The 27,713-nt window shown below is 43.3% G+C and overlaps 1 protein-coding gene across 1 annotated transcript; it reads left to right on the top strand.

Annotated features, from left to right (window-relative positions):
* Nucleotides 1–211: 211 nt before the first annotated feature.
* On the top strand, nt 212–27,111 carry LOC103280558 (zinc finger protein 91). The gene is given in 11 exon segments (XM_062969285.1): nt 212–308; nt 1,529–2,032; nt 2,650–2,776; nt 3,658–3,728; nt 5,221–5,347; nt 10,787–12,506; nt 19,686–20,151; nt 20,796–20,922; nt 22,027–22,097; nt 22,180–22,306; nt 24,645–27,111. Coding segments are annotated over 10 exon segments (4,563 nt in total). The 5' UTR covers nt 212–308; nt 1,529–1,654; the 3' UTR covers nt 25,994–27,111.
* The last annotated feature ends 602 nt before the right edge of the window (nt 27,112–27,713 follow it).

Here is a 27,713-nt window from a genome sequence, read left to right as displayed (position 1 = left end):
TGGTCCAACCTCGGCCCTCTCTCCAGGTATTTTGGCCTTCAGCCCCTCTTCGGCCCTTTGGAGAAGGTCTAGGAATAAGACTCACCGGAAGGAGAGGAAGGAGAGGCCAAAGCGGCAAACTCTCTCGCCCAGCCGGAGAAGGAAGGGTTAAGGGGAGGGAGTTTGGTTCCTAGAGGGGCAGGAAAAGCGCCTATAAGGAAGCCCTCTTTCTTCCCACCTCTCTAGGAACCAAACTCTCTCCCTTTAACCCTTCCTGTGGCTCCGTGAGGGGAGTTTGCCGCTTTGGCCTCTCCCTCCTCCTCCTTCCGGTGAGTCTTATTCCCAGACCTTCTTCTCCAAAGGGCCGAAGAGAGGCCGAGGCCCACAACACTTGGAGGGAGGGACGAGGTTGGCCCAGGCCTTTTTCCCTCACAGATTGGCCTTTCTAGCACACTCATTGAGAAGATAGAAAACAACAACTCTTTAAGCCAGGTTTGGGCAAACTGCGGCCCTCACTCACCTGGGATTGGGGGTCATCCAATTCTCCATCAGGGGTTCCTTCTGAGGAGAGGCAGGCAGGCAGGCAGAGGGTTTTTTCAAATGCAGGTATTTTATAGGAAAAACTAGCTGTGCCCGGCCACGCGTTGCTGTGGCAAAGTGGTTAAAAATTGTTGTGTAATTTTTATTTGATGTTATTTGCAATTCTTTATTAATTTTATTGTAAGTTATATTTTATTTATTATATTTTATTATTTTCTTGTATTATTTTTAGTTATTTTCTGTTATTATAGTATTTTATTGTATTAATTTTAGTGTTTTTTATTATTTTTATTGGGTTGCTAGGAGACCAAGTTGGAGGAGCTTAGCCTCCAACTGGCAGCAATTGGATAAAAGCAATTATTCCTCTCTCTCTAATTAGGACTTTATTTTTCTTTTCTTTTCGTTGTATCAACCTAGAGGCATGGATGATGGGTTGTGTTGTCAAATTTCAAGGTTGGGGGGCCTGTAGTTTTGTTGTTTTGTGGGTTGCCGTGATGCCATCACTCTTTTATATATATAGAAGATGTAGATAGAAGTATAGGAAAAAGGTGGTAAAATTAGGTGCCTCGGCTTATATTCGGGTCGGCTTATACTCGAGTATATACAGTACTTCCACGTTTGTAGGTCTTTTTGTATCTCCTTCCATATTTTTTCATAGTTGTTTTAAAATAATTTCGTTTCTGTTTTTCATATGTATTTCCAAATAGTTTACCTTAGTTGTTATATTGATTTTTGTCTCTTGTTTCAAAGTCTCTTGGTTCTTTACAAAAAAAGCTATGGATCGTGTAGCATCAGCTGAAGGAATCATGGGGGGATAGTGTGGGTTGGGACTGAATGGGAGCTCAATGGGAGGCCAGGTGGGTCTGGAGGCTGGAAAAGGAGAGGTCCAAGTGAAAGGAGGGCCCAGCATTTCCTGGCTCTAAAATGAATAATGGGCTTGGGTTTTTTTTTTACTCTGCAAGAATAAGGCTCCCGAAGCATGTTGTCTAATTCTGCCTTTCGTTCACAGAGATGAGAATAGATTTTTGGCTGAGAATTTTGGAGTAGAGCCTGTTGAGGGATTTCTTTTCCTTGAAAGAAAAGGGAGGAAAACCATCTTGGATACAGCTTGGTTCTTCATCAGAGTGGTTCCAACATGGAGAGACCCAACTCACCTGAACTTGAAGCAGGACTTGGGAGCAGAGGGGAATTCTGGGAGAGAACTATGCAGACATTCCTGAATGCCCACACGCAACAGCGCCAGCGCTTCAGGCAGTCCTCCTACCAGGAGGGCGAGGGACCCAGAGAGGTTTGCAGCCGCCTCCACTCTCTCTGCCGCCAGTGGCTGAAGCCAGAGCAACACACCAAGGCTGAGATGCTGGACCTGGTGATCCTGGAGCAGTTCCTGAGCCTCCTGCCCCCAGAGATGGGGAGCTGGGTCCGAGAGTGTGGGGCAGAGACCTCTTCCCAGGCGGTGGCCCTGGCAGAAGGATTCCTCCTGAGTCGGGCAGAGGACAACAGGCAGGAAGAACAGGTGAGAGCGTTTCCTCTTGGTTTCACTAACCTTGCGACTGATGGGTAGATTAGATATACATCCTGCCTTTATTCCAAGATAGGACTGATGGGTGGGAGGAGCCAGACTCTGCTCCCTCTGCCTCTTTTGTACATCCTGCCTTTCCTCCAAGCCAAACCCTGCTCCCTCTGCCACTTTTCCCACTTGCTCTGCTTCTCCTGCTGTCACCTCCATATACACTGTAAACTCGGTTGCTGCTCAACTCAAATGTATTGACCACCAGATATAACATTGAAAATGGTGGGAGGGGAAGTATGGCATAAAATCTGATATTTTTAGTCAAATATTAAGAGCTTTTAAGGATTTAATATGTTAAATGTGTTGATTGTATTATCTTCTTTATTTAAGTTGCTTTTGATATATGTTATCCTTGGTATTGAATGTTTTTTATTTTGTTGTAAGCTGCCTGAGTGCCTTTGATTAGATAGGGCGTCTGTAAAGAAAGGATTATTATTATTCTATTGTTTCAAACTAGGTTGCCATCTAAGAGTTATTCTTTTAAAAAACATCCATGCAGTTTCTGCACACAATTCTGTGATATTATTGGACTTTCTCCAAATTACATCTGGCTCTTCCAGGCCCAAAATAACTGCATGGAAGTCCAATTTAATGTCCCTGCATCAGAGAAATCTCCATCAAACACCACCCAGAGCCTCAGGCCGAAGGAACTCAAGCAGGAAGGAGATGAAGCTGCAGCCTTGGAGGGTAAGTAGAAACCATTTGGGGTGTTTTGGTGTTTTATGCCATTGGGTAAATATCTTAAACTCATGTCCTTTGTGTGATGTTTTATGTACTTTAATATGTATTTTATAGAAATGTAGTTTTTATGTGGATCTTTTATAGAAATGTGAATATTTGTTGAGTTTTTGCAATGCTTTTTACTTTATGTTGTAACCCTCTTCGAGCTGAAAGGAGAAGTGGGTAAGAAAATAATAATAATAATAATAATAATAATAATAATAATAATAATAATAATGGCCTGCATTAAACACAATCGGCGCTGACAAAATTACCATCTGCCAGCTGCAAAAGGCCACCTTATTGGGATCTGCACACATTATTCGCCGATACATCACACAGTCCTAGACTGTGTCCGGCGTGTAATCCAATACAACAGCCAGCAGAGCGTCTGCTGTGGACTCATCTTGCTGTGTTTCAAATAATAATAATATAGAGGCATTTGGTTGCAAAAGATGTAATTTCTGTGCGATTTGCAGTTTTCTTTCCTGCAATACTTCTACATTGGCCTAAAGATGAATAGCACTCAAAATTCAGCCCTTCAGTATCTTCTCAGGTGGGACCCGAAGCTAAAATGAGCCCTGAAACTGAGTTGGAAGACAAACAGACAACAAAGAATAACTTTAGTCAGTTAAAATACCAAGCCCAGTACTAGTTTCAATCCAAGCTACTTAAAGCACTGCTTGAGATAAAATGGCCTAAACTCCAAAATGTGACCTATTCCTGGGCTGGGGAATGCTCCTGTGTTCTTAGGGTCATTTCCTCATAGGTTTCTTTTTAAGACTGTAATTGTCACCTCTGAGACATGTTTATGTGATCAGCCTTCCACACCTTGCTCTCTCTCCCAGAGGCTGGAATGATGTCGTTGCTGAATTCCCGATCGTTGCTTCCCCTTTGTGGCAGAGTCGAACTGAATCAGGTAAGCAGAAGTATTCCTGGGAGAGGAGGACTGGAGCTGCCTGGGTGTCATTTGTTCCAGGCTTAATCATCAAACATCTGAATGGGAGTTCCTTAAAAGTGAAATACTGAAGGCAGAATTGCAAACAGTGCCAACAAGGAAGAAAAAAAATTAAGAGGCAACTAAAGAAACCAAATGGATGTTCAAAGACCTTTCAACTGAGCTAAGATTTCAAAGGAACATGTACAAGAAATGGAAAAGGGGAGAAATTATCAAAGAATTTAAATGATTAACCAGCATAAGTAGGGAAAAGGTCTAACAAGCTAAAGCAGAAAACAAGAAAGATCTTGCCAGAAAGATTAAAAACAAAAAAATTGGGTTCTTTGGTTGTGTCAGTAGAAGACAAAAAATGAGGAAATGATAGAGTCTCTGCTTGGAGAAGGTGGTGAAATGTTAAGCAAGGTAGAACATTGCCTCAGTCTTCTCCCAAAAGGAAAACAGTATTCTACTTGAGCAAGATAGAGCAGAAGAGGTAATAGGGGAAGTGCAACCCAAAATAGGTGAGGAAGTAGCCCAGAAATACCCAGCCACTCTAATTGAATCCAAGTCTCCAGGGCCACATGAACTACATCCAAGAGTACTGAAGGAACTAGCAGATGAAATTTCAGAACCACTGTCAATAATTTTTGAGAACTCCTGGAGAATAGGAGAAGTCCCATCAGACTGGAGGAGGCAAAGGTTGTCGCTGTCTTCAAGAATGGACAAAGGGTGCTCACCAGTGGTTCCTCTTCATCCTGGAAAGAAGTGACTAGTGGGGTGCTGAAGGGTTCTGTCCTGACCCACGTGCTGTCTTTCTTATTGACTTGGATGAAAGTTTAGAGGGCACGTCTATCAAGTTTGCAGATGACACCAAGTTAGCAGGGATAGCTAATACTCCAAAAGACAGAATTATAATTCAAAATGACCTTAACATGTTAGAAAACTAACTAAATTACTTTCAACAAGGAGAAATGTAGGATAATATACCAAAGCAGGAAATACACAATGCACAGATGCAGGATGGGTGACACCTGGTGTGACAACAGTTCATTTGAAAAGAATCTTGCAGTGGTAGTAGACCATAAGTTGAACATGAGCCAACAGTGTGAAGCACTAGCTTAAAAGCCTATGGGATTTTGGGCTGCATTCAAACAAATCTAACGTCTAGATTAAGGGAAATTGTGGGGACTTTTCTGCTTTGGTGAGGCCTCACCTGGAATAAGATTGTGTCCAGTTTAGGGCACCACACTGAAAGCTGCAACATGTCCAGATTCCATATCTGGTTCTATATATCAGTTAAGAAATGGTTTTGACTGTGACCAACTGGATGTCTCTACAAAGCGTAACCTATGGCATGGAAGCCCTTTCCCTTTCAAACAGCCAACAGGAATGTAAGTCTGTTTTAAAGATTTTCTTGTAATTATTTTTCTTGATAGCCCTTATGTGAGAAGGAAATATTTTGTTTATCTACTAGGGCTCAATCTCCTTTGAGGACGTGGCTGTCCATTTCTCCCCGGAGGAGTGGGTGATTCTGAATCCTGTTCAGAAAGTCTTGCACGTGGAGATCATGGAGGAGATTCATGGCATTGTGGACTCTCTTGGTAAGGCTCCCTCATTGATGGGGATTTCTATTTCAAAATGCAGTGTCCCGGTCAGCAGTGTCCTAAGTGGGAGCAGTATCCTAAATCATCACAATTTCAGAGTTCTCAAGGAAGGGCTTATGTTAGAAATATATAATGGGATCACACTCCCTCGCAGCAACAGGGTCCCTTGGAAAACCTATCAAGAGTAACCATCCCAAATTTGTCACACTACTCTGTGTGTGTGTGTGTGTGTGTGTGTGTGTGTATGAGAGAGAGAGAGAGAGAGAAAGGCTGGAGACAGGGACTGGATAATTGATAATTAAAAAGAACACACATCCCTTGGCTTCAGACACACAGACACACATCTTTTTATCTGTGTGGTATTCAACTTAGTTTTTCTCCCAACCAGGAAGGCTAGCCTTTGCATGTCTGAAGACTAAGCTCTTGTTCTACGCTTCGGCAGGCCTTTGGAGATACAGTCATTAATTAATCAGCCCCAGAGGGTTTTTAATAATCTATCCCTTCTTTATTACGATTTTACCATTTATGTGTTTTAAATGCAATTTTTTATCCTGTATTTTTGTTTTAATTGATATATTTTATTACTGTTTTATCTTTTTATAGTGTGATTTGTATTATGTTGCCTGTGTTTTGTTCTATGTTGTTTGGGCCTCTGCCCCATGTAAGCCGCCCCGAGTCCCCACGGGGAGATGGTGGCGGGGTATAAATAAAGTTTTATTTTATTATTATTATCATTATTACGCTGCCTCTCCCAGCACACAAACAACCTCTAGCCTCAGTCATTCACAAGATGCTGACTTGTAATATGCGTTCTATGTTTTGTGCTTGTAAATTATTGGGGCTCGGGGTGTTTTGTGCACTGGGAAAGACATATAGCAATAATTAAACTCTATTCCTCTCTTTTTCAAATGGTAAAAGTTTAATTCATTGCCACTATATCTGGGTTGCATTGGTCTACTGGGAAACCATCCCCCTGATCAGGTGCCCCGTCCCGCATTCTTCTGGGTTGAATGCGTCCATTTGGAGATTCTGCTTGTGTACCAAACACTTTGTGGCATAGGTATCTCTCTGCCAGAGGTTGCTGAGGTGATCTCTAGCCTGGTATTGGAGTTCCAGCGGCTGGTAGTGCTGGGGGACTTCCATGTCCACACAGAGTTCACCTTATCAGGAGCAGCTTTGGACTTCATGGTTGCCATGATGACCATGGGACTGTTCTAATTGATTTTTGGGCCCATCCATAATGCAGGAAACACAAGACCTTTTTTTTCTTTTGTGGATGGGGTAAATCTCGGTGTGGAAGAGCAAAACAATTCTTCCATTTTCATGGACCGATCACCATTGGATCAGTTTTAGACTAACTGTAGCCTCTAGCCTCTTCAGGGCTGGAGGACCGATTAAGTTGTTCCCCTCTAGGAGACTTATTGATCTAGATGGATTCCTGATGTCTCTTGGGAATTTACTTGTCATGACAGCTGATGATCTTGTCCATGCCTTGGTTGACCTTTATAACACCGAGGTGGCCAGGGCTGTCCCATCCTGTCACATCAACCCAGCCCCTTGGTTCACTGAGAAGCTGGTGGAGATGAAGCAGTCGAGATGGAGACAACAGTGCCTTTGGTGAAAGACTCGGAGTGTGTCTGCCTGAACATGAGCTAGAGCCTTGCTTAGGGCCTACTCCACGGCTTTGAGGGCATCCAGAAAGGCTTTCTTGACTGCCCGCATTGTGTCTGAAACCAATAGACCAGTTGAGTTGTTTCGGGTGGTCGGGAGCTCTTTCATCCTCATGATGGGGAGGAGACCCCTAACCACCTGGCAACTCGATGTGGTGGGCTGGCACATCATTTTGCAGACAAAGTCGCTTGGATACGTTCTGACTGAGACACCTGTTTTAGAGTAGTACCAGGGGAGGTAACCGAGGCACCTGCATGTCTGGTTTTAATGGATTCATTTCAGATTGTTCAGCCTGATGATGTTGACGGGATCCTTGGAGCTGCGAGGGTGACTACGTGCGCTCTGGATCCTTGCCCCTCTTGGCTAATAAAAGTAGCCAATGGGGGATTGGCGAATTGGCTGGCGAGGATTGTGGATGCCTCCTTGGACCAGGGACATTTTCAATCTAACCTAAAACAGGGATTAGTAAAGCCAATCTTGAAAAAGGGACCCCTTGATCTCTCGGTATTGAAGAATTACCAGCCAATCTCCATTCTTCCTTTTTTGGGCAAGGTTCTGGAGCGGATGGTTGCTTCTCAGCTCCAGGGATTCCTCGTTGAGATAGATTATCTTGATCCATCGCAGTCTAGGTTCAGGCCTTGTCTCGGTACAGAAATGGCTTTGGTCACCTTGGTGGATGACCTCCGCAGAAAACTAGACGGGGAGTTGGTTCTCTGTTGGTTCTCCTGGACATCTTAGCGGCTTTCGATACCATAGACCAGGGGTCCCCAAACTAAGGCCCGGGGGCCGGATGCGGCCCTCCAAGGTCATTTACCTGGCCCCTGCCCTCAGTTTTATAATAAAACGTTTTTATATAAGTTTTAATAATATAATATATTGTATATACATATAATATTGATAATAGTATTACCATGTTATACAATATAATACTAATAATACCATATAATAAGATTAATTATATGTTATTGTAAAGAAGTGTGATGACAGGGATGGAATCTTTTTGGATCCCACCGCTGCAACCAAATTGCGAAGGATTCACCTTCTACCTCTATGTATTCCACTTTTCAATGTTGTCGCTGCCACCACCTTTGAAAGATGCTTTGCTCAAATAATAAGCAACATTTGAAGAAACAGTAACTTGTTTATTTATAGCACAAAGCTTGATGGTTGCAAGAATGTTATATCTTGAGGTGAACGATGTTACTTCTGTACAGTAAATGTTGCAAGATTTCTCAATAGTTTCACTGAGCTTAGTATGGTATCAGCTTTGTATTACTTGTTTCTTTCAGTTAGGAATACTGTCCTTCTTGAACTTAGTTGACCTGTACCCGATCAAACTTGGATTGGGGAGTTTAACTGGTTAACCCTAGTCCTCCTTGACTTAGGGATATAGCCTCAGCTCTTTAGTTATTCCTACTAAAGACTCAACAACTTTAATTTTAGCCCTTCTCCGCTAAAACTCTCTAGCTGCTCAACTTCCTCCCACAATCTCTTTTTTTCGATCACCCTCCTTTCTCACTGAACAGAACCAACTGCTCTGCTCAACCGACAAACTCCAACTGCCGAATTCCAACTGCTAAATTTTTGAATTCTAAGGCTTCCACCAGCAAGGTGAAGCCACGCCCCTTTTCCTGGCCATGCCTTAGAGGCTCCCAGCTTCTGTATAAGAATAGCTGAAATATATAACCTTAAACAGTCAACCCTAACATAGCAATCATGAATAAAACACAATGATCATGACATCTTTACAGTTATATATTACATATAATATTACAGTATTGTGGTATAGTTCAATATGATGATATATAATGCTAATATTGTGCTATGCTAATAATATAATATATTGTATGTACATACAGCTTCTCCGAGTCCCCTTCGGGGTGAGAAGGGCGGGATATAAATGTAGTAAATAAATGTAGTAAATGAATAAATAAATCATTTTTGACTTAGGTTCGCCCAAAGTCTGATATGACTTGAAGGCACACAACAACAACAACAACAACAATCCTAATTAACTTGACTATCTCATTGGCTAGAAGCAGGCCCACACTTCCCATTGAAATCCTGATAGGCTTATGTTGGTTAAAATTGTTTTCATTTTTAAATATTGTATTGTTCTTTCATTGTTGTTGTTGTTGTTTTGCATTACAAATAAGACATTTGCAATGTGGATAGGAATTTGTTGGATTTTTTTTTTCAAATGATAATTCGGCCCCTCAACAGTCTGAAGGATTGTAGACCGGCCCTCTGCTTTAAAAGTTTGAGGACCCCTGCCATAGACCATGGTATCCTTCTGGGACGGCTCTCCTGAATGGGTAATGAGGGCACTGCTTTGCAGTGGCTCTGCTCCTTCCTAGAGGGTCACACCCAGTTGGTGAAGCTGGGAGACACCTGCTCGGACCCCTGGCCTTTGACCTGTGGGTCCCGCAAAGTACCATTCTATTCCCCATGCTTTTTGACATCTACATGAAACCGCTGAGTGAGGTCATCCGGAATTTTGGAGTTGGGTGCCATCTCTATGCAGATGACACTCAATTTTACTACTCCTTTCCACCTAACTCCAAGAAAGTCCCCCAGATCCTGGACCAGTGCCTGGCTGCTGTGATGGACTGGATGAAGGCTAACAAACTGATATTTAAACTAGAGAAGAAAGAGGTCCTCCTGGTCAGTCACATGGCCGATCAGGGTATAGGGTGCAGCCTGTGCTTGATGTGGTTACACTTCCCCTGAAGTCACTGCTCTGTAGTTTGGGGGTCCTCCTGGACTCAGCACTGACACTTGACGCTCAAGTGTCAGTGGTAGCCAGGAGGGCCTTTGCACACTGTGCACCAACTGCAACTGTACCTCGAGAAGTCTGACTTGGCCACGGTGATCCATGCCTTAGTTACCTCCAGATTGGATTACTGCAATGAACTCTATGTAGGGCTGCCTTTGAAGATGGCCTGGAAACTCCAGTTATTACAACAGGCGGCTGCCAGGTTATTAACGGGAGCGGATTATTGGGAGCGGACAAAACAGCTCCACTGGCTACCAGTAAGTTTCCGGTCCCAATTCAAGGTGCTGGTTATCACTTATAAAGCCCTAAATGGTTAGGGTCCAGCCTATCTTTGCGATCACATTTTCACAAGCCCTTCTCTTGCACCTACCACTGTCCCAAACACGGTTGGTGGGGACGAGGGAGAGGGCCTTCTCGGTGGTGGCCCCCCGGTTCTGGAATTCTGTCCCAAGAGAAATTAGATTAGCCCCTACCTTGGCCACATTCTGGAAAGACCTGGAAACCTGGTTTTTTTTTCAATGTGCTTTTCATTAATTCTGCCAGAATTTGACGGAATCCTTTTACTTTTCACCTATACCCTGGCCACATGTATAATGTATTGCCTTGCTTCCAATTTTTGAACATGCCCATTGTGTCCAGTTATTGGTTATAGGTTGATGTTGAGTTTATGCTTTTATGCTTTTATATGTTTTTATGTTTTAATTCATTGTAATTGAATGTATCATATGTTGTATTTTATTTTTGCATTACTGGGCTTGGTCCGCATGTAACCCCCCCCTAGTCCCTTCAGGGAGATGGGGCAGGATATAAGAATAAAAATATTATTATTGACTGAACAAGGGGTGAGGAAATGACAGCATTTATATCTTCTTTTCCTCCATGTTTATGCTGTGTTAAGGATAATTTCAATCTACTTCTTATCCCATTATCCTTTTTCCTTAGAGTCCTTACCACTTACGCTGAAGAATGATTGTTTCTGTTCTTCTCAGTAGATAACAGGGAGAAGAACAATGTATGCAACAAACACAGGAAGCATTTTGGGCACAATGGGGGCCTTCATAGACATCAGCAAGCCCACAGTGAAGATCAGGTTTCAGACACAAATGTGGCACTTGTGCTTCACAAGACACTCCACGCTGGGACAAGCCATCTTAAATGGAAAGTATCAGCAAAATGTGTGGTTGATTACAAATTGCCAGATCTGTGCCAACAAGAAATCTTTGAAGGAAATGAGGATTTCATGAGTAAGGAGTGTGAGAAACCATACAAATGCAAGGAATGTGGAAAATGTTTTGTTCAAAGTTCGTCCCTTGTGAGCCACCAGAGAGTCCACACTGGAGAAAACCCATATAGTTGCCCATATTGTGGGAAATGTTTTCCTTCCAGTTCAAGTTTGGTGAAGCACAAAAGACTTCATACAGGAGAGAAGTCATTCCAATGCCAGGAGTGTGGGAAATATTTTGCTCGCAGTTCAGCCTTGGCGAAGCACAAAAGGCTCCACACAGGAGAGAAGCCATACCAATGCCAGGAGTGTGGGAAATGTTTTGTTTACAGCTCACAATTGCTGAGCCACAGAAGACTCCACACAGGAGAGGAGCCATACCAATGCCAGGAGTGTGGAAAAGGTTTTGCTAACAGTTCAAACTTGTTGAGGCACAAAAGACTCCACACAGGAGAGAAACCATACCAATGCCAGGAGTGTGGGAAATACTTTGTTTTCAGTTCAGCCTTGGTGAGCCACAAAAGACTCCACACAGGAGAGAAGCCATACCAATGCCAGGAGTGTGGGAAATGTTTTGCTGAAAGTTCAGCCTTGGTGAAGCACAAAAGACTCCACACAGGAGAGAAACCATATCAATGCCAGGAGTGTGGGAAATGTTTTGCTGACAGTTCAGCCTTGGTGAAGCACAAAAGACTCCACACAGGAGAGAAACCATACCAATGCCAGGAGTGTGGGAAATACTTTGTTTCCAGTTCAGCCTTGGTGAGCCACAAAAGACTCCACACAGGAGAGAAGCCATACCAATGCCCGGAGTGCGGAAAATGTTTTGCTGATACGTCAGCCTTGGCGAAGCATAAAAGACTCCACACAGGAGAGAAGCCATACCAATGCCAGGAGTGTGGGAAATGTTTTGCTGATACGTCAGCCTTGGCGAAGCACAAAAGACTCCACACAGGAGAGAAGCCATACCAATGCCAGGAGTGCGGGAAATGTTTTGCTGATACGTCAGCCTTGGTGAAGCACAAAAGACTCCACACAGGAGAGAAGCCATACCAATGTCAGGAGTGTGGGAAATGTTTTGCTCACAGTTCAGGATTGGTGAGGCATAAAAGACTTCACACAGGAGATAAGCCATACCAATGCCAGGAGTGTGGGAAATGTTTTGCTGACAGTTCAGCCTTGGTGAAGCACAAAAGACTCCACACAGGAGAGGAGTCATACCTATGCCAAGAGTGTGATAAATGTTATGCTTCTAAGTCATCACTTCTGAGACACCAGAGCATCCACACAGGAAAGAATCCATACAAATGTTAGGATTGTGGAAAATGTTTTATTCAGAGTTCATCCCTTTTAAGGCACCAGAGAATTCATAAATAAGAAAAACTATCCAAAGAGTTTGACCAAAGTAATGAAATGAATTGCAACAGGTACATTGCAGGTTGTGGACAATCTGGTTCTGCAGACTCTACAGTCAACATTTTCCGATAAATCTGTGTGATTCCCTTGGCTTCAAGTAGCAACACACAGTAGATGGAAGTCAATTTTATGTGTTTTCGTTGCAAGTTCGTGTTCACAGTATGGGTTATGTTTTTCTTTCTTTCTTCTTTCCCCCCGGTTATGTCATTTCTTTTGTTATTTTATTTCGCCACACTCACATTTATCTTATAGATATGATGTTATTGTTTTAGTGTTTCACCCATCCCTTTGGCACCTTCCCTTTTCCCTTAGAGGTAGTAATTGTCGTAATTTACTTTTCTGGAAAAACGTTTTCAATATATATATATATATATATATATATATATATATATATATATATATATATATATATATATAAAAGTAGCTTTTGGCTGGACTTTGGACTGATGTCTTATACATCTCTCCTTGGTTTTGAATGCTGTTCGGTTTTCTTTTTTTGTTTTGTTTTGGCTTTCTTTGACTTGGGACTGTTTTGTAGAATTCTTTTGCTTCTCTGGAAACTGGTATCACCATAGGACTGTACTGGCTTTCCCCTGGTCAGCTTTTGTGGATAAACATCTGATTTCTGGCTGGGATTTACTGTCTGTTTCCTGCTCCTGGCACACACACATTTAATCCATATTAAATTAAAAAACACAAATCTTGTTGTTTTAGAATGTTATATATCATTGATTTTGTTACAGACTATCAGAATTTTATCTATTTTGCAAAATTTTAGTCCCTGGATCTTATACGAGGGATATCCGGAAATAATAATAATATTATAAAATAAAAGGCAAGGTTTCAAGATTTTTTAAAATACAAAGAATGAATATATTTTAATAAACCTTACATGGATTATAACATAGGTATTACAGTATTTTTCCATGTAATCTGTCAGGATCATTGTAGCAGCCTGGAGCTGGCTGCTACGGTTTTTCACCATAAAGAAGGGAGGTGGGAGGAAGGGAATTAGAAATTGCAGTGAACAGACTGTGTGCACAGTAAGAGCCTTTGCAGTGATAGTGGCTTTGTTACATTGGAGACGCTTCCTAGAAGGGGCATTGGTTCCCTTTGAGGAATCTACAAGCCTTACAGACCCGTCAGAGGCTCAATGCCAAACAGATTAGGTTGGCCCAATGTTTAAGCCGATTTAAATTCACCTTTCACTTCTTCCTCGGGAACCAAAATTAGCTAGCAGATGCCCTGTCGTGGATACCAGTGGCAGATTCTTCCTCCCTGGGAGAGGTAGGGACTGTTTTTTTCAAGCAACAACTGGGTCTGGCTGCCTTTGAAGACTGTTCAGAAGCTTCAGTTAGTCCAACGGTGCGGCATACAGGGAGCATACCACTCCTCTGTTACGCCAGCTCCACTGGCTGCCAATTAGCTTCCGAGCACAATTCAAGGTGCTGGCTTTAGCCTATAAAGCTCTAAACGGTTCCAGCCCAGCTTATCTGTCCGAACGTGTCCCCCGCTACAGCCCACCTCGAAGCTTAAGATCGTCAGGTGAGGCCCTGCTCGCGGTCCCGTCAGCCTCACAGGTGCGGCTGGCGGGGACGAGAGACAGGGCCTTTTCAGTAGTGGCTCCCCGCCTATGGAACGCCCTCCCCATTGAAGTCAGGCAGGCTCCCTCCCTCCTGTCTTTCCGAAAGAGAACAAAAACGTGGTTATGGGACCAGGCATTTGAGCACGAGTAGCAGCAAAAATGAGATATGAATATATGACCTACTGACAGACCCCACCTGGACATGGAAAGTGCCTTAAATGTATATTTAAATGTATAATTATGTATATTTTTAATGTATATTCTTAATTTTATTGTAATTTTTAATCTTGATGGATTTTTAAATTTGATGAAAACTGTTTTTTGATGTGTATGTTTATGTTGTAAGCCGCCCTGAGTCCCCTGATGGGTGAGAAGGGCGGGGTAGAAGTGATGTAATAAATAAATAAATCCCAAATGCGGAAGGGAGAAGGGGCAACAGCTATGCTGACCACCAAGGACATGGATTTTGCCGATGAGCTGAGGGAAACTGCGATCAGTGACAATTGACTTCAATTTCATAGATTCGCATTAAACAAAACGAGGGGCTATGGACATATGGGACAAAACTCTACGTACCTGTAAACCTGAGGCGTAAGCTGTTGGCCCAGTCACATGATAACAAAGCCTCAGGACATTTTCGTTTTACAAAGACCCTAAAGTTGATTGCCTGGCAGTACTGTTGGCCGGGATTGTTGAAGGATTACAGAAGGTAAGGGTCAACACCTTACCTTACAGGTGTGGCTGGTGGGGAGGTTTTTTGGTGGTGGCCTTATGGCTGTGGCTCCTGAGTGAGATCAGGAGAGGCCCACTGCGCGTTGCTGGAAAACAGCGTTTTTTTCTAGGCAGCAACACACAGCAGGCCTCTCCAAGAGCCAGGCGCCTGCTGGGATGGGCAAGACACAGCTGGCACAGAATTTCCCCTCCCAACAAGCACCCAATTCTTGAAGAGGCCCTCAGTAATGTTTCTCAGTAATGTTCAGTGGGCGTCTCCAAGCGCCGGGTGCGTGCTGGGAGGGAAAAGTCTGCCAGCTGCATCTTGCCCCTTCCGGCAAGCACCCAGCACATGGAGAGGCCCACTGTGCATTGCTGCCTAGAGAAATAGCAACACGCAGCAGGCCTCTCTGTGCACTGGGCACCCACCGGAAGAGGGAGCTGAGACCGGCGCAGACTTGACAGTGGAGGATTTCTCGACTGCATAGATGCTGCTGTGCTTCTCTCCAGCAGCACAAGGATCTGGGACTCTGGTGTTGGATTCACTCATTTGACTGCTCCTACACTTCCTGTTTCCCAGTGTCTACCAGGTTTTGGCCCAGCTGTCCAAGAAAGTAAATGCTGCCAGTCTGTCATAGATGCCAAGTGGAGCCATTCAGGAGGTTCCTTTGATGGGCTACAACTCCCAGAACCCCCCAGCCATCCCTCAGCTTCCTCCTTTCAATTGGACTATAATGCCAATCATTCTAGCCCAGTTAAATAATCCCTCATTATCCAACATTTTTGCATATCCAACATTTTGCTGTCCCATTTATGTTGGATAAGCGAGACTACTGTACAGGAATGCATCATCTGTGCTAAACTAAAGAGAAGGGGGGAAGTCCACAGGATTGTTACAGTCGGTACTAATCCAACTCAACCATGGACTCAAATTGCAATGGACTTTGTGGCTGACTTGCCTGAAACTAACGATACAATACTATTTGGACTATCATTGACTTTTCTAAACAGGCGCATTTCGTGCCTCTGAAAATGATTCCTTCTGCGCCAGAGTTAGCTAAGTTATTTATACATCACGTCTTCTGGCTTCATGGGTGCCCGGACTCATAATGTCTAATAGGGGCCCTCAATTTACATCCAAATTTTGGAAGAGCTTCCTGAGACTAATGAGCACGGAAAAAGCTCTTAGTACAGAGTTTCACCCAGAGACGGATGGCGCTACTGAGAAAGTACAAAAGACTTTACAACAATTTATGAGATGTTATAGTACATATCAAAAAGACCAGTGGAGTTCTTATGTGGATTTTGTCGAGTTTGTTTATAACACTCATCCCCGGGGGGGTCTCTCAATTTAAGGCCGTAGGGAGGCGAGACTTGCCTTCTTTCCCTGAGTTGGCAAAACATAATTGGGAGGGGGAGATGCCTGGGAATGGGGAGAGAAAATTGCAGTGGCTTAGACAATTATGCAAGGTACTCTGGCATCCGCTGAAATGGATTACAAAAAGTTTGCAGACAAAAAGTGGGATGTACAAATTGACTATAGGGTGGGAGACCGTATACTTGTCAACAAAATATTTGAAATCCAAACAGCCCTCTTGGAAATTAGCCCCCCGTTTGGTTCGTCCATTTCCTATCTCTGGGATCATAAAACCAGTGGCTGTTGGATTGGATTTATTGCATTTTTGGTAAAAGATCCATCCTGTTTTTCCTGAATAGGTGGCTAGTGAACATGTGCGGGGCCCCCACTTAAAGAAGCTGTTTCATCAAACCTATCCCATTAAGCTGAAATTTACATTGAAATGTGTCCTCTTTTCTCCCACTTCCTTATTTCTTGGAGGGGGGGGGAGCTTCTTGGAGGGGACTGATGTCAAGATCACTGTAGCAGCCTGTAGCTGGCTGCTCCAGTTCTCTGCCATAAAGAAGGGAGGTGGGGAGAAGGGAATTAGGAATTGCAGTGAACACACTGTGGACATAGTGTTTGGCCACTAGAGGGGAGTTGGGCTGTTATATTAAATAGTGCCTTGAGTGGGAAATTCCTCAGAGCTGTTACAGTAGAGTCTCACTTATCCAACATAAACTGGCCGGCAGAATGTTGGATAAGCGAATATGTTGGATAATGAGGCATTAAGGAAAAGCCAATTAAACATCAAATTAGGTTATGATTTTACAAACGAAACACCAAAACATCATGTTAGACAACAAATTTGGCAGAAAAAGTAGTTCAATACGCAGTAATGCTATGTAGTAATTACTGTATTTATGAATTTAGCACCAAAATATCACGATGTATTGAAAACATTGACTCCAAAAATGTGTTGGATAATCCAGAATGTTAGATAAGCGAGTGTTGGATAAGTGAGACTCTACTGTATTCCTGGTGGAAGGGATTATCTCCCTCTGGGGTGTTGCAACTTGTCCATTTAATTCCTAGGTCAGGTCTCGGTCATTCTTCAATATAAGACATTTTTCACAAGAATAAAGAAAAGGAACAGGTAGGGTACATAATTCATACATAGGAAAAGACATTGCACAAGGAAAATAATATTGGAAAATGTGTGTCAATACAGGAAAAGCAGAAAGATAAGCAGTGAGAAATAAGGGCAAGCATGTGGTATAAAATTGGCTAACTCTTTTGTCTGAATAAACAGGGAGTGCTTTTGTTTGTCAGGAAAGGATTGACAGGGTTGTTATCTCTTGCCTCAGGCTAAAAGGTCAAACACCTTTGGTGCAGGGATTTTAGTAAATCACAGTGGACAGTAAATATCTCAGTTACCTTCTGCTATAAATATATGAAATATAAAGCCTTGATTTATGAACTATCTTTCACAAAGTCCTGGGGGGGGGGGGTCGATCACACCATTTTGATGGATTATTTTCAATTGGTTCAGCCTGATGACGTGGACAAGGTGCTTGGAGAAGTGAGGGCTACCACGTGCATCCTAGACCCCTGCCCATCCTGGCTGCTGAGAGAAGCCAGAGGGGGATTGGCTGAGTGGGTAAAGGTGGTGGTGAATGCCTCCCTTCAGGAAGGCATATTTCCAGCAAGCCTGAAATTGGCTGTGATCAAACCGCTGTTGAAGAAGCCATCACTGGATCCCACTCAATTGGACAGCTATTGGCCTATTACCAATCTCCCCTTTTTGGGCAAGGTTGTGGAACGTGAGGTGGCCGCACAACTCCAGACATTTTTGGTAGACACTGATTTTCTAGATCCGGCGCAGTCTGGCTTTAGGCTGGGACATGGTACCGAGACAGCCTTGGTCGCCTTAATCGATGATCTACGCCGGGAACTGGACAGGAGGAGTGTGCTGGTTCTGTGGACCTCTCAGTGGCCTTCGATACCGTCAATCACGGTATCCTTCTGGGGCACCTTACGGGGATGGGTTTCGGAGGTACTATCTTGCAGTGGCTCCGGTCCTTCCTGAAGGGTCATTCCCAGATCACTGGGGGATGCCTGCTCAGCCCCACAACCATTGTCTTGTGGGGTCCCGCGGGGTTCTGTACTGTCCCCCATGTTGTTCAACATATGTGTGAAGCCGCTGGGAGAGATCATTCAGAGTTTTGGGATGCGGTGTCATCTGTACGCAGATGATGTCCAGCTCTGTCACTCCTTCCCACCTGTCACTAAGGAGGCTGTTCAGGTCCTGAACTGGTGCTTGGCCACTGTGTCAGACTGGATGAAGGTGAACAAATTGAAATTGAATCCAGACAAGACAGAGGTCCTCCTGGTCAGTCGCAGGGCCGAATAGGGCATAGGGTTACAGCCTGTGTTGGATGGGGTCGCACTCCCCCTGAAGACACAGGTTCGCAGTCTGGGTGTTCTCCTGGACTCATTGCCTTAAGGTCATCGGGTGAGACCCTGCTCTCTGTCCCACCTGCCTTGCAAGCGTGGCTGGTGGGAACAAGGCACAGGGCCTTCTTGGTGGTGGCTCCCCGGCTGTGGAACTCCCTCCCCAGAGATATTCAACAAGTCCCAACCCTTCTGGGCTTCAGAAGAGCCCTAAAAATATGGTTATGTGTTCAGGCCTTTAATAAATAAATGACAAAGATGACATGGACCGATTTATGGCTAAAACATGAGGTTTTCTTGGACGAATGGATCTAACCATTTGTTTTAAATTTTTATATTGTACTAGCTGTGCCCAGCCACGCGTTGCTGTGGCGAAGTATGGTGGTATGGGAAATAAAGTATTGAGGAATTGGTGGTAGTTAAGGTAAAGGGTTATGGTGTGGAGTCCAGATAATCCAGTGTAAAGCAGATAATATAAGATTATAAATGGGTTATATAGCTGTGTGGAAGGGCATTGAGTCTACATTGCCATATAATCCAGTTAAAATCTGATAATCTGTATTTTATAGGCAGTGTGAAAGAGGCCTAAGTGAGGCCTAACTCTGCCTGTCCCTTGGGCTGAGGGGGTTGCTAAGAGACCAAGTGGGCGGAGCTTAGTCTTCTAACTGGCAGCAATTGGATAAAAACAATTATTCCTCTCCCTCTAATTAGGACGTTATTTTTCTTTTCTTTTTGTTGTATAAACCTAGAGGCGTGGATGATGGGTTGTGTTGTCAATTTTCGAGGTTGTGGGGTGTTTAGTTTTGTTGTTTTGGCAGTCACCAGGATTCCATCACTATATATATATATATATATATATATATATTAATTTAATAGTTTTTAATTGATTTTATGTACTGTGGTGATTTTTTAAAACTATATGTAGGCATTGAATTGTTGTCATTTGTTGTAAGCCTCCCTGAGTCCCCTCGGGTGAGAAGGGCGGGATAGAAATGTTGGAAATAAATAAATAAATAGTGCAAAAGCCCTCCATAGCCAACCCTGAAACCTGAAGGGTTGAGGGGAGGGAATTACATTCCTAGAGGGACAGGAAAGATGAGTATCAGGAGGCCGACTTCTTTCCTTCCTCTCTGGAAACTAAACTCTCTCACCTTAACCCTTCCTTGCCCAGCTGGGAGGAGGGAGTTTGCTCCTTTGGCCTCTCCCTCCTCCTCTTCCTCTGGGTGGTTCCAACATGGAGAGATCTAACTCACCTGGATCTGAAGCAGGCAGGACTCCAGGGAGCAGCGGGGAATCCTGGGGAAGAACCACAAATAAGTTCCTGAGTTTGGACCTTTATAGCTCAGACATACAGCGCCAGCGCTTCAAGCAGTTGTGCTACCAAGAGGGCGAGGGACCCAGAGCGGTTTGCAGCCGCCTCCACGATCTCTGCCGCCAATGGCTGAAGCCAGAGCAACACACCAAGGCGGAGATGCTGGACCTGGTGATCCTGGAGCAGTTCCTGAGAATCCTGCCCCCAGAGATGGGGAGCTGGGTCCGAGAGTGTGGGGCAGAGACCTCTTCCCAGGCGGTGGCCCTGGCGGAAGGCTTCCTCCTGAGTCGGGCAGAGGACAAGAGGCAGGAAGAACAGGTGAGGGCATTTCCTCTTGGTTTCACTAACCTTGGGACTGATGGATAGATTAAATGTACATCCTACCTTTCTTCCAAGATGGGACCGACGGGTTGGAGAAACCAGACTCTGCTCCCTCTGCCTCTTTTTCCACCTGCTCTGCCCCTCCTGCTGTCACCTCCTTATCCACTGTAAGCTCTGTTGCTGCTATACTCAAATGTGTTGACCACCAGATATAACATTGAAAATGATGGGAGGGGGAGTATGGCAAAAAATCCAATAATTTTAGTCACCCTGAGTCCCCTCGGGTGAGAAGGGCGGGGTATAAATAATTGAAATAAATAAATAAATATTTTAAGAGTTTTTAATGATTTAATATGTTAAATGTGTTGTGTTGTCTTGTTTATTTAGGTTGCTTTTGATTTGTTATATGTTATCCTTGGTATTGAATGCTTGCTACTGTTTTTTTTTATTTTGCTGTAAGCCGCCCTGAATGCCCTTGATGAGATCGGGTGGGCTATAAAGAAAGGATTATTATTATTATTCTACTGTTTCAAATTCGGTTGCTATCTTAGAGTTATTTAAAAAAAAAAAGCTGATGCAGTTTCTGCACATAGGTATGTGATAGTATTGAACATTTTCCATATTACATCTGGCTCTTCCAGGCCCAAAATAACTGCACGGAAGTCCAGTCTAATGTCCCTGCATCAGATAAATCTCCATCAAACACAACCCAGAGTCTCAGGCAGAAGGAGCTCAAGCAGAAAGGAGATGGGGCTGCAGCCTTGGAGGGTAAGAAGGAACCATTTGGGGTGTTTTATGCCAGTGTAAATTCCCCTTTGGATGGATTGTAGCACATTCCCAATCAATTTGAGCTTCAGAAGGTGCATATGCAGGATCTCTTGGCCTTGAGATGGGCATATATCTTAAACTCATGTCCTTTGTGTGATGTTTTATGTACTTTAACATGTATTTTATAGAAATGCAGTTTTAATGTGGATCTTTTATAGAAATATGAATATTTGTCGAGTTTTTGCAATGTTTGTGTTTTTAATTTGTCTTGTAACCTGCTTCGAGCTGAAAGGGAATAAGAAAATAATAATAATAATAATAATAATAATAATAATAATAATAATAATAATAATAATAATAAAAAGAACAACAGGAAAAACTCAGCCGCTATCAGGACCTCAAGATCAAACTTCAAACACTCTGGCAGAAACCAGTGCAGGTGGTCCCGGTGGTGATGGGCACACTGGGTGCCGTGCCAAAAGATCTCAGCCGGCATTTGGAAACAATAGACATTGACAAAATCACGATCTGCCAACTGCAAAAAGCCACCCTACTGGGATCTGTGCGCATCATCCGAAAATACATCACACAGTCCTAGACACTTGGGAAGTGTTCGACTTGTGATTTTGTGAAACAAAATCCAGCATATTTATCTTGTTCGCTGTGTCATACAATATAATAATAATAATAATAATAATAATAATAGGGAGGCATTTGGTTGCAAAAGGTGTAATTTCTGTGTGATTTGCAGTTTTCTATATTGCAATACTTCTACATTAGACTAAAGATGAATAGGTGTCAAAATTCAGCCCTTCAGTAACTTGCCAGGTGAGATCCGAAGCTAAGATGAGCCCTGAAACTGAGCTGAAAGACAAACAGACAACAAAGAATAACTTTAGTCAATTGAAATACCAAGCCCAGTACTACTTTCAGTTCAACCTACTCAGCACTGCTTGTGAGATAAAGTCCCAAACCCTAACATTTTACATATTTTTGGGCTGTTGAATGCTCCTGTGTTCTTATCTTCATCTCCTAATAGGTTTCTTTTTAGGACTGTAATTGTCAGAGACATGTCAGCTTTCCACACCTTGCTCTCTCTTCCAGAGGCTGGAATGATGTTGTTGCCGAATCCTCGATTGTTTCTTCCCCTTTGTGATGGAGTGGAAGTGAATCAGGTAAGCAGGAGGATTCCTGGGAGAGGAGGACTGGAGCTGCCTGGGCGTCATCTGAGAAGGAAATGTTTTCTTTTTCCACCAGGGCCCATTCGCCTTTGAGGACGTGGCTGTCCATTTCTCCCCAGAGGAGTGGGTTCTTTTGAATCCTGATCAGAAAGTCTTGCACATGCAAATCATGGAGGAGATTCATGGGATTGTGGACTCTCTTGGTAAGGCTCCCTCATTGATAGAATCATAGAATCATAGAGTTGGAAGAGACCTCACGGGCCATCTAATCCAACCCCCTGCCAAGAAGCAGGAAAATCACATTCACTTACTTACTTTACTTACTTAGGCGATCCCTCGTAGTTCAAGGATGATGGTCTTCCAGTCGTGGGGTCTTGAGGGTAAATTCTTAGGTGGGTGAAGAGACCTATTCTTGATCTACATGCTCTATAGCAGTAAGGACATCGGTTTCCAGGTGGAAAGTGGTCCCGGTCAGGGTTGGCTTGATGGGCCTTCCTCTTGACACATTTCCCCCTTAAACCCTCCATTCGTACCTCTTTGAACTCTGCAGCACTGCTGGTCACAGCTGACCTCCAATTAGAGCGCTCAAGGGCCAGGGCTTCCCAGTTCTCAGTGTCTATGCCACAGTTTTTAAGGTTGGCTTTAAGCCCATCTTTAAATCTCTTTTCCTGTCCACCAACATTACGTTTCCCGTTCTTGAGTTCGGAGTAGAGCAACTGCTTTGGGAGACAGTGATCGGGCATTCGGACGACGTGGCCAGTCCAGCGGAGTTGATGGCGTAGGAGCATCGCTTCAATGCTGGTGGTCTTTGCTTCTTCCAGCACGGTGACATTTGTCCGCCTGTCTTCCCAAGATATTTGCAGGATTTTTCTGAGGCAATGCTGATGGAAACGCTCCAGGAGTTTGGTGTGATGTTTGTAGACCTTCCACGTTTCGCAGGCGTAGAGCAGGGTTGGGAGGACAATGGCTTTGTAAACAAGCACCTTGGTATCTCTACGGATGTCCCGATCATCAAACACTCTCTGCTTCATTTGGAAAAATGCTGCACTCGCAGAGCTCAGGCGGTGTTGTATTTCAGTGTCGATGTTGACTTTTGTGGAGAGGTGGCTGCCAAGGTAGCAGAAATGGTCAACGTTTTCTAATGTTACATCATTGAGTTGTATTCCTGGCATTGCAGAGGGATTAGCTGGTGCCTGTTGGAAGTGCACTTTGGTTTTCTCAATGTTCAATGAGAGGCCGAGCTTCTCGTATGCTTCTGCGAAGGTGTTTAGAGTGGCTTGTAGGTCTTCTTCTGAGTGCGCACAGATTACATTGTCATCGGCATATTGGAGTTCTATAATATCACATTCAAAGCACCCCTGACAGGGTGCTTTCTTTTGATGGGGAATTCTTTTTCAAGATGCAGTACACCAGTCAGCAGCTCCCTAAGTGGGAGCAGTATCCTATATCATCACAATTTCTGGGAGTTCTCAAGGCAGGGCTTATGTTAGAAATATATAACTGGAATCAAGTCCAAGTGTACCACATTACCCTATCAAGAGTAATCACCCCAGATCGATCACACTACTCTCTCTCTGTCTGAGAGAGTGTGTGAGTGTGGAGACAGGGACCGGAAAATGGATTATCAAAAAGAACAAACTTCCTCTGGCCTCAGATATGCAGACGGAGCTATATAACATTTTTTATCAGTGTGGTATCCGACTTAGTTTTTCCTCCCAACCAGGCAGGCTAGCCTTTGCATGTCTGAAAGCTAAGCTCTCTTTCTACACTGCCTCTCTCAGCACAAAAACTTGTAATATACAGCATTCTGTGTTATATGTTTGTAAATGATTGGGGCTTGGGGTTTTTTGTGCACTGGGATAGGCATATTTATTTATTTTATTAAATACATTTATATCCTGCCCTTCTCACCCCAAAGGAGACTCAGAGCAGCTTACAAATAAAATTTACATACAATATTATATTATTAGCATAGCACAATACTGGTAAGAAATTACCATATTGAACTATATCGATATATTGTAATATTATTAATAATATTACATGTAATATATAATATATAATTAATATAATTATATTGTATTATTAGTATTATATTGTATTACAAAACAATATTATAAATATTATATGCATATACAATAGGTAGCCACTGGAGCATATGTTACTCAACTCTCTCTCTTAGAGGCTCTAGGACAGTGATTCCCAACATTTTTTTGACCAGGGACACTTGACCAGGGATTACTCTCCAACATTAGTACCAAAAGGGTTACGAATCAGTTTTTGGCCAACTTTAAATTCGGTTTGGTTATTTGGGGTACTGATTCAGAAAAGTGCTTAAGGTTAAGAACCATTGCTTTAGGCAGATAAACCGTGTCCATCTTTACTGGATAAAGGAGGTGAGGAAACAACAGCATGTATATCTTCTTTTCCTTAATTTCTATTTTGTTTTAAAGATCATTTTCATCCACTTCTTATCCCACTTCCTTAGAGTCCTTATCACTCATGCTGAGGAATGATTGTTTTTGTTCTTCTTCTTCACAGTAGATAACGGGGAGGAGAGCCAAGTATGCACCAAATTCAGAAAGCATTTGGGACACAATAGGGGCTTTCATACACACCTGCAAACCCAGAATGAAGATGAAGATTCAACCAGTGAAAAGCCCTACAAATGCAATGTAGGTGGTGAATGTTTTCCCCAAAATGTGGCACTTGTGCTTCACAAGACACTTGATGCTGGGACAAGCCATCAACAATGGAAAGTATTTGCAAAATATGTTGTTGATTACAAATTGCCAGATCTGTGTCAACAAATCTTTGAAGGAAATGAGGATTTCATGAACGAGGAGTGTGAGAAACCATACAAATGCAAGGAAGGTGGAAAATGCTTTGTTCAAAGTTCATCCCTTGTGAGCCACCAGAGAGTCTACACCGGAGAAAACCCATATAGTTGCACAGATTGTGGGAAATGTGTTTCTTCCAGTTCAAGCTTGGTGAGGCACAAAAGACTCCACACAGGAGAGAAGCCATACCAATGTCAGGAGTGCGGGAAATGTTTTGCTGCCAGTTCAGACTTGGTGAGCCACAAAAGACTTCACACAGGAGAGAAGCCATACCAATGCCAGGAGTGTGGAAAATGTTTTGCTGACAGGTCAGCCTTGGCGAAGCACAAAAGACTCCACACAGGAGAGAAGCCATACCAATGCCAGGAATGTGGGAAATGTTTTGTTTACAGTTCACAATTGCTGAGCCACAAAAGACTCCATACAGGAGAGAAACCATACCAATGTCAGGTGTGCGAGAAATGTTATGTTTACAGTTCACAATTGATGAGGCACAAAAGACTACACACAGGAGAGAAGCCATACCAATGCCAGGAGTGTGGGAAAAGTTTTGCTGACAGCTCAGCCTTGGTGAGCCACAAAAGACTCCACACAGGAGAGAATCCATACCAATGCCAGGAGTGTGGGAAATGTTTTGCTTCCAGTTCATGCTTGGTGAGGCACAAAAGACTTCACACAGGAGAGAAGCCATACCAATGCCAGGAGTGTGGAAAATGTTTTGCTTCCAGTTCAGGCTTGGTGAAGCACAAAAGACTTCACACAGGAGAAAAGCCATACCAATGCCAGGAGTGTGGAAAATGTTTTGCTGACGGTTCAGCCTTGGTGAGGCACAAAAGACTCCACACAGGAGATAAGCCATACCAATGCCAGGAGTGTGGAAAATGTTACCCATGTAAGTCATCACTTCTGAGACACCAGAGCATCCACACAGGAGAGAAGCCATTTCAATGCCAGGAGTGTGGGAAATGTTTTACTCAGAGTTCATCCCTTTTGAGCCACCAGAGAATTCATACAAGAGAAACACCATCCAAAGAGCTGGGTCAAAAGTAATAACGTGAATTGCAACAGGGAAATTGCGGGTTGTGGACATTCTGGTGCTGTAGACTATTTATTCAACATTTTCCAATGAACCTGAGTGATTCCTTTGGTGTTAAGTAGCACTTGGCTTGACTTTGGACTGATCTTTTAGACAACTCTATCCTTGGTTTCAAACACTGTTCAGGTTTGTTGTTTTTGTTTTGCTTTATTTCACTTGGGACTGTTTTGGAGAACTCTTTTGCTTCTCTGGACACTGACATCACCATTGAACTGGACTATTTTCCCCGATTAGCCTTTGTGGGTAAACATCTGATTTGAAACAGAACCCTTTGAGAAGTTCTGACTACGATTTGTTGGGGTCCCTGTTCTTGTCATTTGAATCTCTAAGTGGAGGTCCTGTTCTTGGAACAGCAGAAAGCAACCTCCCTGTTACAATCCTTCAGAGAGTGCAATATGATGTCACCTATTCTGAAAACAAAAACCCATATGTAATTCCATTAATTGTTCCTCTTGGGCTTAGTTTCCAGCTCCTTTACCACCTTCTTTGCAAGTTTTCTCTTTGTGAATGTTGTTTTTCAGCTGTAATTCCAGAATTGAACACAGGGCTTCTGGTGAGGCAAAACCAAAGAAAAAGATTCTTGCACTATTACGGTATTTCCCTTGATATGCAAATTATATTTCTGGCTAGAATTTACTGTATGTTTCCCTGCTTCTGGCACACATCCTTTTAATGCACATTAAATTGAAAAACACGAATCTCGTTATTTTAGAGTTAACAATGTTATATATCATTGATTTTATTATAGACTATCAGAATTTGATTCATTTCGCAAAATTTTAGTCCTGGGATCTTATACATGAAATAAATAATTTTGTGTAAAGCAGCCAAGGGCAAACTTTGGCCTTTCAGGTGTTCTTTGAACTTTAACTCCCACAATTCTTAACAGTTGGTTAGCTGGCTGGGATTCCTGGGAGTTGAAGATCAAACACCCAGACGGCCGATGTTTGCCGATATAGAGTGAAAACAACAACGACAACATTTGTACAATTAATAAAAGTTTCCCAACTAGTCACTTTCAATTGCTTGAGATAATCCAATTACTAATAAAGGTAAAAGTAAAGGACCTTTACCTTAAGGTGCACTTTTTTTGGCTAAATGACAGTGCCAAAATTGGGATGCGTATTACATTAGTGTGGGTGGGCAGGTGTGTTCACACAGGAGAGGCTGTGGAAGCATACGCCTGCCTCCCTGCCTGCCCCAAGATGCCTTTGCCTTTGCCTCCTCCAGGAACCAGGGCCCACAAGAGACAGGGCCACCTCATACTACTTCTGTCTACAATCTCGCCAGAGCAAGGGCTGCCCATGGTGGGTCTGTGCTGCTAGGCTACACCATACCCTCCATGCCCATGCCACTCTTTTAAACATTTTTTCTGTTCTTTCCAGCTTTCTCTCCCTTTCCTTTTTCTCTCCCTTCCACCCTTCCTGCTTGCTTCCTTTTCGTTCTTCCCTTCCTCCCCTCTATCCTCTTATCATCCATCTCTCCCTCTTCCTTTTTCTTTCCTTCGTATCTCTTTCCTATCCCCTTTCCATCCTGCCTTCTCTTCCTTTTCTTTCTTCCCTTACTCCCTTTTTTCTTTCTCAACTTCCTTTTCTTCTTCCCCCTCTCATCCTTTTCTTTTTTTCCTCTTCCTTTCTTGTTTTGCTTCCTTCCCCTTTTCTCCTCCTTTTCCTT

The sequence above is a fragment of the Anolis carolinensis genome, chromosome 2 (genome assembly GCF_035594765.1).
Source record: "Anolis carolinensis isolate JA03-04 chromosome 2, rAnoCar3.1.pri, whole genome shotgun sequence".
Classification (NCBI taxonomy): Eukaryota; Metazoa; Chordata; class Lepidosauria; order Squamata; family Dactyloidae; genus Anolis; species Anolis carolinensis.
Note: the sequence above shows the minus strand (reverse complement) of the source record. Positions and strands in the feature narration are given on the sequence as shown.